Source organism: Olea europaea, unplaced genomic scaffold, assembly GCF_002742605.1.
Source record: "Olea europaea var. sylvestris unplaced genomic scaffold, O_europaea_v1 scaffold963, whole genome shotgun sequence".
NCBI lineage: Eukaryota > Viridiplantae > Streptophyta > Magnoliopsida > Lamiales > Oleaceae > Olea > Olea europaea.
Genome location: NW_019268131.1, coordinates 460,567 through 475,855, shown reverse-complemented (window position 1 = coordinate 475,855; position 15,289 = coordinate 460,567). Strand labels below are relative to the sequence as shown.

Genomic DNA, 15,289 nt, shown 5'->3' with positions numbered 1-15,289 from the left:
TTTTTTTTTTTTTTTAGGAAGAATGCATTTTGAAATAGTTAATTGATTAAAAATGTGTGGTTAAGAAATAAGAAAAAATTTCAGTTTTACGTGTAATATTATTTTATTGAAAAATGTTTGGTTGAAAAGAAGAGAGAGAAAAAATGTATTTTGAGAAAAATAAGTATCAAACAAGGGCTAAGTTTGGTATTTGTCTGATTATCTGGCTCGGATAATATTGCTCAACTTTGATGAAAACATTATTTCTATGACTATCATTTGCTGGAAAAATTACTTATTTGCATTCTATTGATCAAATAATTTGGTATGTAGCTCATTCAGTTTCTTTAATCCATGTACTCGGGCTATTGATAAAATCGCCAACCAAAGATAGCAACATTTACCTTCTATACGTGTCTGCGTGCTCTTTTGCTTCAAATGGAGGCACCCCATAAAGAAACTCGTAGCACAAAACACCAAGGCTCCATATGTCCACATCTGCATCATGCTTCACACTCTCAACTGCAAGTTTAACATTTGATTTTTGGTAAATAAATAATAAGCAACCCGGAAACAATGGATAAGCATGTTTATTTATCAAAATTTGGTTCGTGAAATTACTACTCCTTAGGTAACTATAAACTAAGAATAATAGAGCTCAAGAATCCATTTCACAAATGAGAAATAAGTCAGTATTTGTAGTCTGAATGAATCATGCATAGATGTAATATTCGACAATCAAATTCCAAGTAGTAAATAAGCACACCCATCTCCGGTGTTCGCCTGCGGTTAAATGAGTGCACCGACCAACCAAAATCTGCAATTTTGAGCTCACCCTGACAATTTAATACAATGTTGTGAGCAAAATCTTTAGTACTTTCACTAAGAAACATACAAGACTAACAAATAAATGCCGATAAATACCTGCGCTCCAACCAAAAGGTTCTCTGGTTTAATATCTCTATGAATCCACATGCCTTCCATGACAATAGATGAGTGCTCTAGCTAATGATGCAACATACTGTTCACGTCCCATAAAATATTTGACTTCTAGTCAGTCTTAAGCTCAAAAAATGTATGAAGACTATTAAGAATTAAAGATTCATGGATGAGTTTTAGGAGGAAAAGCACTGGAAACAGTGAAAGGACTTACGGTAGCAGAGCGTCTTTCACTAAAATATTTACATTTCTGCAGCTCCTTATATAGTTCTCCTTTGGCAGCATACTCCAAGATCAAATAAACTCGTTTATGCAATTATTGTGATATAGATTAGTCCAACGTAAAATTTTCTTCTAATATAAACCAGACAAAAAAAAAAAAAAAAAAAAAAAAAAAAAAAAAAAAAAAAAAAAAAAAACTCGTTTCTACAATTATTGTGATATAGATTAGCCCAACATAAAATTTTCTTCTTAATACAAACCAGACAAACTCAAACACACCGGGTCATAAAAATAACCATAGAGTAGTAGTATGTTAGGATGTCGAAGATGGCTTTGAATTCCAATTTCACGGCGTAGTCAACCTGAGACTGTTTCACTTCGCTTTTAAACAGCACCTTCAGTGCCACAATCTGATTACTCTGTTTGAATGAAAATCGAAAAAATATATTTGACAGGCGCAAAATAATAATAATAATAATAATAATAATAATAATAATAATAATAATAATAAATAAAAAATCTTCTGCAATCAATTGTATTTTCATTAAATTTGGTAAACATAATTGATACTAGTTCATCTTAATCTCTCTTTTTATAACTAAAATACTAATTACTATCTTGAGCTATCAATAGAAGTTAAATCTTTAAGTCTTTGTTTCATATAAATTAATTATAATACTAGTTACCATCTTCAGCTTCTGAATGATGACACTAGAGCCACTAATTCCTCATGGATCAGATATGAAAGTTGGTGCTACTTAGGGAATTTTAGATAAGACTTGAGAGACTTAAAGATGGGTGTTTATCTATAATATGAACATCCCTGTAAATCATTTTATTTCTTTTAAATTTAATAGAGGTCGATAAAACTTAAATCTCTTTAAATCAGCTCATGCCATATAAAGTTTCGAAAGAGACATCATATTCAAAACACGGAAAGGCTATTTCAAAGAATAAAAAAATTATACAACTCTCGTATGGAATAAATTAGTGGCCGATTATTAGGAGTAAATATGATGTAAATTAGTTAGGAAAGATTTATTCTCATCCCTTAAATTAAGAGATAAGAGCTGCGGGTTGTTACAAAATATTGTTGGGTAGTTTCCTATTCTCCTAGAATAGTCTATATATATGCTGTATTATTTACACTGAAAATATATGAATTACTTTCAGATTAATTCTCTAAATTACAACATGGTATCAGAGCCTAAATTAGGTCTCTTGGGCTTCAGTTTTTCAGCCTTCATTGCTGCGTTTTGTTTTTTCTTTTGTCTCAGCGTCCATTCATCGCTGCGGGTTTCATCCGTTCATTTGAACGTGTTTCGTCATGTCTATTATGGAAGCCACTGCCTCACATGTTGTTACTGATCAATCGAAGGAATTCAACTTGATTAACATGACTGGAGATCTACAAAATATTCGTCCTACGTGTAGATTAAATGAGAAAAACTATCTCAAATGTCTCAATTTGTTAGAACATATCTGAAGGGCAAAGGGAGACTCGATCACATTCTCGGAACCGAACCTAAAGAGGAAGAGCCAACTTTTGAAGCATGGGATGAAGCTGACTATTGGATCATGTCATAGCTGTGGGACTCAATGGATCCAGCCATTAGTGGTGATACTTGCATGTTCCTGACAACGGCAAAAGAGATATGGGATTCTATTCATAGAACCTACTTTAAAGCTTGTGATGCAGCCCAAGTGTACGAGATTAAGACAAAAACCGGTGCAACCAAACGAGGGGCCAAAACTGTGACAGAATATTGGAATATTCTAAAAAATCTATGGCAACAGGTTGGATCACTATTGGGTGTTCAAGATGAAATGCTTAGAAGATGCTGCCATTTTGAAGAATTTTATGGAAAAGGATGGGGTCTATGATTTTTTGGCGGGGCTCAATCCAGAATTTGATCAGGTTAAAGTTCAAATACTCAGCAAGGAAGAAACATCTTCATTGGAGGAGACTATTTCTTTAATTCGGGCAGAAGAAAGTAGACGGGGTGTGATGTTGGAGCCACGAGCAGTAGGGGGATCAGCTTTGGTGACCAAAACTGAACATCAAAACCGAGAAAGAGGAAAGGTAGACTTGTCCAGCTTCCCATAAAGACAACCAGTGGAAAGCCAACAAAGACGACTTATGGTGCACTTTCTGTAAGAAGCCTAGGCATATGAAGGAACGTTGCTGGAAATTACACGGCAAACCATCAACCTTGGGCCGAGAGTGGGGAAACCGTGGAGGTCAGCCCAGATTCCAGGCTTATCCGACCAAGCAACTAGATAAAACTGAGGAGAAGGGTGGATTCAATAGTAAGAAAGTTGCTAAAATTCGAAGTTTGTTAGGATCACTCGAGAAACCATCTAGTATGTGTTCATTGGCACCCTCAACTAAGCCTCCATTTTCATTTGAATTGCATACCTCAGATAAAAGTTTTGTCAACTCTTGGATAATAGACTTAGGGGCCACTGATCACATGACGCACACCTCACAACATTTTAGCACCTACACTCATTGTCCGAGTGATAGAAAGATTGTTGTAGCAAATGGCCCCCTAACTATGGTTGCAGGAATAGGTGATATCTATGTAACACCCTCACTTATCCTTAGAGATGTCCTTCACGTACCAAAATTATCAACAAGTCTTGTCTCCATTCAAAAGCTTACAAAAGATCTCAAATGTTATGCAATTTTTTATCCGTCTTACTGTGCTTTTCAGGATCAGTGTTCGAGGAGGAAGATTGGACTTGCTAAGGAAAGGAATGGACTTTACTATCTTGCAACACCAAATGCTTCGGAGAAGGTCATGAATAAAGCGTCTTCATCATTTCTTAGTTCGTCTAATAAAGATACCATTTGGCTTCACCATTTCCGCCTTGGTCATCCGTCTTTTAGAGTCTTAGATAAAATGGTAAAGGTTGGGAATTTAGTGATTTTCATTGTAATGTTTGTGAGATTGCAAGACATCCACGTGTCTCATCCATTTGATTTGGTTTATAGTGACATCTGGGGGTCATAGTGACATCTAGGGACCATCCACAATTCCCAACATTTCAGGGTCTCAGTGGTTTGTTTCCCTAATTGATGATTGTACTAGGGTTACATGACTATTCCTACTTAAGTAAAAATCTAATGTGAGTGTAACATATCCCTAATTTTCATTCTATGATTCAAAACCAATTTGGGTTAAAAATTAAAAACTTTTAGATCAGACAATGCAAGGGATTATTTCAATCAAAGTTTATCATCATATTTTCAAAAAGAGGGGATTATTCATGAATCTTCCTGTGTCAATACATCACAATAAAATGGGGTAACAGAGAGGAAAAATAGTCATTTACTTAATGCAACCTGGGCACTATTATTTCATGGAAATGTTCTAAAATCATATTAGGGAGAAGCTATCGTAACTGCAACTTACATGATCAATAGGCTACTTTCCCGAGTGTTGGACGGACTATAGAACTCCTATGGAAACTCTCACTCAATTCTACCCGCATTTTAGAACATCAAATGGCCTTCTACCTAGAGTTTTTGGTTGTACCTCCTTTGTCCACATTCATAACCAAAATAGAAGGAAATTAGACCCTAGAGCAATTAAGTGTGTGTTTCTCGACTACTCATCTTCCATAAAAAGGGTAACACTACCATCCATCCTCTAAAAAATATTATACCTGTATAGATGTCATATTTGTTGAACATAACCATTCTTCTCAGAGTCGCATCTTCAGGATGAGAAGTTACTTAAAGAAGATAGTGAATATCAATCCACCACTAAAGGCAAATAGTCCACCACTAGTCAAGACTCTACTCCACCTTCAAATGAACCTGTGGCTATACCAGTGTCTACCCATCCTTATGACTCCATGAGATTTTCTCAGGTTTATCAATTAACCAACAAAGAAAACAAGTCATTCCAAACCTGAAACAAGTCCAAGCTGCCAACTCAGGCCCTGCTAAACTTTGATGTTCCTATTGCTATTAAAAAAGGTACCAGAGAATGTACAAAGTAACCAATATATCCACTATCCCACTATGTATCACTTAATCGGTTTTCACCACTTCAAAGGAATTTTATTGTTAGTCTAAACACTATCTCTATTCCCAACAATTTATTTGAAGCATTATCAAAAGAAGAATGCAGGAATGCTATGAGATAGGAGATGGATGCACCAGAGAGAAACAAGACATGGAAGATTGTTGACAAGCCAAATGGGAATAACCTCATTGGTTGTAAATGGGTTTATACTGTGAAATACAAAGCTGATGACTCACTTAAGAGATTTATAAGCAAGGCTGGTTGCTAAGGAATATACTTAGACATACGAAGTAGATTATTAGGAGACATTTGCTCCAGTAGTGAAGATAAACAGAATCGGAATATTGTTTTTTATCTTTAGCAGCTCACTTTAATCGGCAATTTCAACAATATGACGTGAAGAATGCGTTTTTATATGGGGACTTCGAAGAAGAGATCTACATGAGCATTCCACTGGGTTTTGAAGGGGAGAAGATAGGCAAAAAGGTGTGTGTAGACTGAGAAAAGCTCTATATGGGCGTAAACAATCACCTAGATCATGGTTTAGAAGGTTTGCTAGAGTGATCAAAGCAACTAGATATAAATAAAGTCAAGGAAATCATACTCTTTTCATTAAACATTCGGCCTCAGGAGGAGTGATAGCTCTCTTAGTGTATGTTGATGATATTTGTATAACCCCAAATAATTCTAGATACCTTAGTAGTACTAAGACATGAATATTGGATGACTAAAGTATACTTCAGATTTTTAATCTCATTTGAGACCCATTTTCGACATAGAAAACATTCGATTTGGAAAATGATATCTAAATAAAAGTTGTAACTCTTTGAGTTAGCTTTCCAATGCACTTTGAATTATCTCAATCGAACATCAGGAGAAAAAGTTATGATAGAAATACTGAAAGCTGTGCAGTGTCAACCCGACTACAACCAGTCGACCGAAACTGCCTAAAATGAAAATTTTCATTTTTCTCTAGAATTTAAATATTTATTTTCATCAATTATTTTCTCAAAGGGCCACCCACGTTTTTGGCAATAAAAACCCCACTAAATTGAAGCATTTAATCTCAAACTTAAATAACACCCATGTTTTCTCTCTTAAATGAAATTTGACCCTTCATTTGCTTTAAGTTATGAGATATTTACCTATAAATAGAGACCTCGTTTCACTTATTTTTTCTCACACCAAAAGCAAGAGCTTTTACATACTAAAAAAAGAGTTTCCAAGAGAGAAAAAGAGAGGGAGGAAAACTATTTTTCCAAGAAATTTAAGAAGTGTTTTCAAGCATCAATTCCCAACGATTTTCAAACATCCAAGGAGTGCATTTCTTTCAACGTCCAAGTTTCATCGAAAACTTCAATCCAAATTTTCAAAGTTTCAAAAGCATCAATCAAGGCAGGTAGAGGTGCAATGTGTTTAATCGTGTTAAGTTATAAGTTTCGATTCATGTTAATGTTTGTATGTCAAATCGTACTCCGGTACGGCATGATCTCTATGTTAATGGTTGTATGTCAAATGGTACTCCGGTACGACATACCCCTTTATGTTGAAGAAATGTTCGTATGTCAAATGGTGCCCTCGGGTACGGCATACCCCTTCATGTCAAATGGTGTCTCCGGGTACGGCATGTATGAAAAGTTATAAAGTTAATGTTTTGAAATGTATAGCTTGATCACGAATGCACCTATGACACTTTTTCAACTTACGGGTTTAATCCCATCTCTACAGATTGAAGGAATTCTACTTCGGGCATGGATGGAAGAGAAGATGGAGAGTGATGCAACGAGCCCATGAAAATCCGGTAAATAAGTGATTTGGATTTATTTTTATGAAATGTTTTCCAATATTATTTCTTTAAAATTTTGAATAACACAAAATGCGAAAACAAGTTATGTTTTCTTCAAATAAATTACATTTTGTTGTTTTGAAAAATGATTCAGTATTTTTGTTTAAAGTATTTGAAGTATTGTTATTTAAATTATTATCCGAAGATGTAAACTTTCGCTAAAACGTATACACTTGTTACTAAACTACCGATTAAGCTAAGTAAAGTAAATAGCGTTCCAGTCCACTAGGGGTTGGGGTGTTACAGCGTGGTATCAGAGCAAGGTTTAGCCGGTTCTGTAGACCAAGTATGTTTTCTTTTTTAAAAATAAAAGGAAAATGAAAAGTTTAAGGTATTCATGGCATCGTGCATCCATCCATCAATCTCATCCTATGGCCCAGGTATGTTCGTGTTTAAAGTTAATGATTATGCTTATATTATGATGCTTTGATATGATTTAGAGATGTGTTATTTAAAGATATGTAATGGACTTGGGCAAAAGTTAAGGGCTTAAAGGAAATTGCATGATATGAAAATTTAAATATTTGCATGTTTTCTTTAAGCAAAGAAAAAGTATGATGTATGTGAAAATGCAACAGATATGGCTCATAGAACAGCTAGGGCATATAGAGAAGTATTGAACCGTAGAATTGCTATCCATTCCTATGAAAACTATGTAACTGATCCGATCCGACCGCTTAGCGAACATGTGTGTGACATCTATGAGAGATGAATGATGGCGATTAATGCTGAAATGGAGATCACGCATATTGAGGCCATTAATAACCTCACACACTCCCTCCCACTTCAATGGGAGTCACGGTTAGAGATGAAATGTTAGAAGGCAACCTAAATCTGTTCGAGTTTGAGAGGTATTGCCATGCCCTGATTGATTTGTGGAATGATGTAATCCATGAGGAGCTTCAGGAGGAACCTTTGGCTGAGGAAGAAGATCCCGAAGAAGAACCCAAGGATGATTTAGAGAATGATCCTAAGCTTGAGCCACAGGTTGAGATGGACATAGAGTCTGGACCTGAGGCGGAAGACTCTTCCGAAGATGAAGCTCCACCAAAGAAGATCCGTAGAACTTATAGGGATTAGATTTAAATCCTTATAATAGCTTCTCTTATGTCAAGAAATAAAATACTATTTTCTTTGTTTTAGTATTCGAAGAATGAAACTAATAAGAACCATATATTTTGTCTAAAGGAAATGGCCCGCGCAAACCAAAACTTGATAAGAGACCTCCTCCGAGCGGTTCAAGACCTAAGCAGGCAAAACCCGAACCAAGCTCGACCCCTACCACTAGCTCCTAATATTCCAAACCATGCTTCAGTGGTCAAGCAATTTCGAAGGCACAAGCCCCCTACCTTCAACGGAGCAGCTGATCCACTTGCAGCCGAGGAGTGGCTTCGCAAGTTGGAGCGTATATTCCGATTGATAGGGTGCACGGACGCTTAGAAAGTCCAGTGTGCTGAGTTTACGTTCTCCGGTGATGCAAGTCACTGGTGGGACTCAATGTCAAGGACAAGGACCCCTGAGCAACAAGCAGAATTGACTTGGGAGCAATTCAAAGGGGAAGTAATGGACAAGTACTTTCCCCAGTCCTTGAGGGATCACAAAGAAAGTGAATTCCTCCAACTCAAGCAAAAGACTATGCTTCTGACTGAGTATGAAAGGAAGTTTGACCAATTTTCAAAGTATGCTCCACATTTGGTAGATACGGAAGATAAGAAAGTCAGGAGGTTTGAACAAGGGTTGAACCCAGATATAAGCATGATACTTATGTCCCATTGTTTCACCTCATATCGTGAAATGCTGGAAAGAGCTCATGCTATCTGGTACCAGAAGACTAGCGTCGAGCAACATAGTCAACTGTCACACTCCTTTGTATCGACAATTTTTATGGCTAAAGCTAGTATTACCTGTGATAAGTTGGAAGGTACATTAGAAGTTAGTATTCCTTCGGGCAACCCTTTGAATACTGATAGAATAGCCAAGTCAGTAAGTATCGAAGTTAAGGGAAAACCAATGGAAGCGAACCTATACATGATAGAAATGAAGGATTTTGATGTAATACTAGGCATGGATTGGTTATGTTGTAATTACGCCACCATCCGATATAATAAAATTGAAGTATCATTTCAAAAACCAGGAGAGGAACCATTTTCGTTCCTTGGAATGAAGACGAAACCCCTTATTCGACTAGTATCGGCTTTACAAGCTTAGAAAATGTTAAGAAAAGAAACATGTCAAAGATATTTAGTAAGTATCTCAGGAGGCAAATAAGAAACGATAAGGGTTGAAGATGTACCAGTAGTACGGGAATTCGTAGATGTGTCTCCAGAAGATCTATCTGGTATTCCACCCTATAGACAAGTGGAATTCACCATAGACCTAATTCCCGGGGCGGCACTAATATCTAAGGCCCCATACCGAATGGCCCCAAAAGAACTACAAGAATTAAAGAAGTAGTTGCAAGAACTCCTAAATATGGGTTTCATACGACCAAACGTATCTCCATGGGGTGCGCCGGTGTTATTTGTAAAGAAGAAAGATGGAAACATGAGGATGTGCATATATTATAGGGAGATAAATCGATTAACCATCAAGAATAAGTACCCACTCCTGAGGATCGAGGATCTGTTAGATCAACTGAAAGGAGCTAAGGTATTTTTCAAGATCGACTTACGATCGGGATACCATCAACTGAAAGTAGAGACAAATGATATACCTAAGACAGCTTTTAGAACTCGATATGGACACTACGAGTTTACGGTGATGCCGTTTGGGCTAACCAATGCACCTGCAGTGTTCATGGACCTGATGAATCGAGTGTTTCATCAATACTGGGATAAGTTTGTCATAGTTTTCATCGATGACATTCTGATATATTCCAAGAGTAAGGAGCAACATGAAGAGCACTTGAGAATAGCCTTAGAGGTATTACGCAAGGAGAAGTTGTATGCCAAATTCAAGAAGTGCTAGTTTTGGCTTGAACGAGTTCGATTTCTTGGACATGTAGTTACTGCCCAAGGGATTGAAGTAGATCCAGCAAAAGTAGAAGCAGTAACCAACTGGAAAACACCAACAAATGCTGGCGAAGTACGGAGTTTTCTAGGATTGGCTGGATATTATAGGAGATTCATAGAAGGATTCTCTAAAATAGCTGGACCAATGATGCAGCTTATAAGGAAGGGAGTAAAATTTCAATGGACGGAAAAATGCGAACAAAGTTTCCAAGAACTTAAGCAGAAGTTGATATCAACACCTGTATTAACAATACCTGAAGGTACAGAAGGGTTTGTTATATATAGCAACGCATCCAAGCGAGGATTGGGATGTGTACTAATGCAGAATGGAAAAGTGATAGCCTATGCTTCAAGACAATTGAAGAAACATGAGCAGAACTACCCGGCGCATGATTTAGAACTTGCAGCGGTAGTACACGCTTTGAAGATATGGCGACACTACTTGTATGGACGGAAGTGTGATATCTACACAGATCACAAAAGTCTCAAGTATTTCTTCACACAGAAGGAATTGAATATGTGACAAAGACGATAGTTGGAATTGGTGAACGATTACGACTGCACTATTCACTACCATCCGAGTAAGACTAATGTTGTGGCCGACGCTCTAAGTAGGAAATCCATGGGACAATTGACGTCACTACCCACCTCTCAAGTGGAGTTAGTTAAGGATTTGGAAAAGTTGCAGATCGAAGTGGTTACCACACAAGTCACTGTTCGTCTAGCAGCTTTAATAATTTGACCTACTCTTAGAGATCGAATTATAAAAGCACAAAATAAAGATTCATTTTTGCAGAAAATTAAGAATGAAGTTGGTACCGATAAGAAAAAGGACTTTGGAGTAGCTAAGGATCAAGCACTGATATTTAGAGGGAGAATTTGCGTGCCTAAGGATGAAGCCTTGATAAACGAGATATTGAAAGAAGTTCATTCCACCCCGTACACCGCACATCCCAGTGGTATGAAAATATATCGAGATCTTCGAGATACAGTTTGGTGGAGAAATATGAAAAGAAGTATAGGGCTGTACGTGCAGAAGTGCATGGTATGTCAACAGGTTAAGGAAGAATACCAAAAACCAGCTGGACTGTTAAATCCACTAGATATACCTGAATGGAAATGGAAAAAATATCACGATGGACTTTGTGGTTGGATTCCCGAAGTCAGCAAGAGAAAATAATGCTATATGGGTAGTAGTGGATCGACTAACGAAGTCAGCTCATTTTCTTCCAGTGAAAATGACATTCAGTTTAGACCAATTGGCACAGTTGTACATTAAAGAGATTGTGAGATTACACGGTGTACCTGTATCCATTGTGTCTGACAGAGACCCAAGGTTCACGTCCAAATTTTGAAAAAGTCTACGAGGAGCTATGGGAACGAAGTTGAACTTTAGTACAGCATATCACCCTCAGTCCGATGGTCAGTCTGAAAGGACCATCCAAACTTTAGAAGACATGCTGAGAACATGTGTTTTGGATCTAGGAGGTAATTGGGAGTCATACTTACCTCTAGTAGAGTTCGCTTATAATAACAGTTTCCAAACAACTATTGGAATGACACCATACGAAACTCTCTATGGTAGAAGATGTAGATCCCCTGTTCATTGGGATGAAGTCGGAGAGAAGAGAGTTTTGGGACCAGAAATAGTTGAAAGGACGGTCGAGGTAATCGATAAAATTCGTGCAAGAATACAGACAGCACATGATCGACAAAAGACCTATGCAGATATAAGGAGGAAGGATTTAGAATTCCAAGTTGGAGATAAAGTGTTTCTGAAAGTAGCACCGATGAAAGGTGTACTTAGATTTGGAAAGAAAGGCAAGCTACGTCCCCGGTATATTGGACCTTTCGAGATACTTGATAGAGTCGAAAATGTGGCTTACCGACTAGATTTGCCACCTGAATTATTGGCAGTGCACAATGTGTTCCATATATCAATGATAAAGAAGTATGTATATGATCCTAATCATGTAATGAGTTATCAAAACTTGGAGGTACAGAAAGATTTGTCGTACGAGGAACTACCGATCAAGATATTGAATCGAAAAGTGCATAAACTAAGGAATAAAGGGATTCAGCTGGATAAGATACAGTGGAGTTATCACGGCGTAGAAGAAGCCACTTGGGAAAAAGAAGAAGAAGCCAAAGACAAGTATCCAACACTATTCGCCCAATCAGAAGGTAAATTTCGAGAACGAAATTTTAATTAAGCTGTAGGGGATGTAGAACCCCAAATAATTCTAGACACTTTAGTGGCACTAAAACATGAATATTGGATGACTAAAGTATACTTCAGATTTTTAGTCTCATTTGAGACCCATTTTCGACATAGGAAACATTCGATTTGGAAAATGATATCTAAATAAAAGTTGTAGCTCTTTGAGTTAGCTTTCCAACGCACTTTGAATTACCTCAATCAGATATCTGGAGAAGAAGTTATGATAGAAACACTAAAGACTGTGCAGTGTCAACCGGACTACAACCAGTCGACCGAAACTGCCTGAAATGAAAATTCTCGTTTTTCTCTAGAATTTAAATATTTATTTTCATCAATTATTTTCTCAAAGGGCCACCCACGTTTTTGGCAATAAAAACCCCACTAAATTGAAGTATTTAACCTCAAACTTAAATGGCACCCATGTTTTCTCTTTTAAATGAAATTTGACCCTTCATTTGCTTTAAATTATGGGATATTTACTTATAAATAGATACCTCGTTTCACTCATTTTTTCTCACACAAAAAGCAAGAGCTTTTACATACTAAAGAAAGAGTTTCTAAGAGAGAAAAAGAGAGGGAGGAAAACTATTTTTTCTAGAAGTTTAAGAAGTGTTTTTAAGCATCAATTCTCAACGATTTTCAAACATTCAAGGAGTGCATTTCTTTCAACGTCCAAATTTCATCAAAATTTTCAATCCAAGTTTTCAAAAGCATCAATAATGGTAGGTAGATGTGCAATGTGTTTAATCGTGTTAAGTTATAAGTTTCGATTCATGTTAATGTTTGTATGTCAAATGGTACTCCGGTACCGCATACCCCTCTATGTTGAAGAAATGTTCGTATGTCAAATGGTGCTTTCGGGTACGGCATACCCCTTCATGTCAAATGGTGACTCCGGGTACGGCATGTATGAAAAGTTATAAAGTTAATGTTTTGAAATGTTTAACTTCATCACGAATGCACCTATGACACCTATTGAGTTTTTCAACTCACGGGTTTAATTTCATCTCTACAGATTGAAGGAATTTTACCTCGAGCATGGATGGAGGAGAAGATGGAGAGTGATGCAACGAGCTCATGGAAATCCGGTGAATAAGTGATTTTGATTTATTTTTATGAAATGTTTTTCAATGTTATTTTTTTAAAATTTTGAATAACGCAGAATGCGAGAACAAGTTATATTTTCTTCAAATAAATTACATTTTGTTATTTTGAAAAATAATTCAGTGTTTTTGTTTAAAGTATTTGAAGTATTGTTATTTAAATTATTATCCGAAGATGTAAACTTCTGCTAAAACGTATACACTTGTTACTAAACCACCGATTAAGCTAAGTAAAGTAAGTAGCGTTCCGGTCCACTAGGGGTCGGGATGTTACAATATTATTGTCACTAGTGATGATGAGAGAGAGCAACAAAACATGAAACAGTGCTTAACTAAAGAATTTGAAATAAAAGAGCTTGAGAGGCTAAAGCACTTCCTTGGAGAAGTTTAATACTTAAGACAAGGAATATTTATATCACAGCAGAAGTATTGGGATGTAAACCAGTAGCTACTCCTATTGAACCTAACCAAAAATTGTGGGAAGCAAAAGAAGAACCAACAGTTGATAGAGAGATGTATCAAAGTTTAGTAGGGAAACTCATCTATCTTGCTCATACTCGACCAGACATCGCCTATTCAGTTAACATGATTAGTCAATTTATGCATGATCCGAGGGAATCTCATCTACAAGTTGTTTACCGAGTGCTACACTACCTGAAGGAGAGTCGGGGAAAAGGAGTTCTATTAAGAAGACCCATTTTGGCCCCCATTTTTTAGAAATGAAAATGGGTGAAATAGTGTTTCTTTTTTTTTAAATGAGTGGTTAAAAAAGAATGAAAAGTTTTCGATTTACATGTAATATTATTTTATGGAAGATTGTGTGGTTGAAAATAGGATAGAGCAAAATTGAATATAATGGAATCTAATGAAATGAGATTCAAATGAAGGCATAATGAACTCACACTCGAGGCATACATAGATGTAAGCTATGTGGGATCTATAGTAGATAGAAAACGAACAACTGGCTATTGCACATTTCTGTGTGGTAACTTAGTGACATGGAGGAGCAAAAAGCAAAATTTAGTGGCAAGGTCAGGTGTAGAATCCGAATTTAGGGCTATGGCTCAAGGACTGTGTGAATTGTTGCGGTTAAAGATTATTATGGATGATTTGAAAATCAAGTGAAGAGGACCTATGAAATTATACTGTGACAATAAATCCAAAATTAACCTTGCTTACAAACCGGTACAACATGACAGGACTAAACATATTGAGATTGATAGACACTTCATTAAGGAGAAGCTGGAAGAAGGACTAGTTTGTATGTCTTATGTGCCATCAGGGAGTCAATTGGCAGATGTTTTCTCCAAGGGGCTGAATAGCGCTGGGTTCCTGAAATTATTTCCAAGCTGGGAATGGAAGATTTTTCACCAGCTTAAGTGGGAGTGCCAGATTGTATGGAATATTTAGTGGCTGATTATTAGGAGTAAATATGATGTAAATTAGTTAGGAAATATTTATTCTTATCCATTAAATTCAGAGGTAAGAGCTGTGGATTGTTACAAAATATTGTTGGGTAGTTTCCTATATTTTCTACACTGAAATATATGAATTACTTTCAGATTATTTCTCTAAATTACAACAAACTCAAATAAGGAGTGGAAAACACAGAGCCGCTTTTCCCTTGCGAGATAAACATGTCCAAACTTTCCTCTACCGAGAGGCTTGCCTATATCGAAGTCATTGAGATTCCACCTCTTCTTCTCTGCTGCTGTGCATTCTGAAGATGTCTGCAAAAAAAGTGATAAAGAAAACAAAGAAGATTGGAAACGATATCAAAAGTCAAAATTCCCCTAGTATAATAATAGGAAGCCAAATGTATACACACACTCTAAAATTGCAGTATTTTTTTCTGTTTCTCTAGCAGGTGAAAAAAAAAAAAAAAAAAAAAAAAAAAACCAACCCAAACAAAAAAAAAAAATTTTTCCACA

General features: G+C 36.5%; 1 protein-coding gene across 2 annotated transcripts in view; it reads right to left on the bottom strand.

The window, feature by feature from the left end:
- Window positions 1-122: 122 nt before the first annotated feature.
- LOC111392704 (serine/threonine-protein kinase Aurora-1-like) overlaps window positions 123-15,289 on the bottom strand; it is a 15,973-nt gene continuing 806 nt past the window's right edge. Inside the window, exons 2-5 of one of the 2 annotated variants that reach the window (XM_023018103.1) lie at window positions 15,028-15,088; window positions 904-1,000; window positions 746-815; window positions 123-501 (exon numbers count right to left, since the gene is read on the bottom strand). In XM_023018103.1, the coding sequence (XP_022873871.1) occupies window positions 380-501; window positions 746-815; window positions 904-963 (252 nt within the window). In that variant the 5' untranslated portion in view covers window positions 964-1,000; window positions 15,028-15,088 and the 3' untranslated portion in view covers window positions 123-379. Of the gene's footprint in view, window positions 502-745; window positions 816-903; window positions 1,001-1,132; window positions 1,286-15,027; window positions 15,089-15,289 lie in introns of those variants that run through there. The other variant, XM_023018104.1, reaches the window with a different exon arrangement.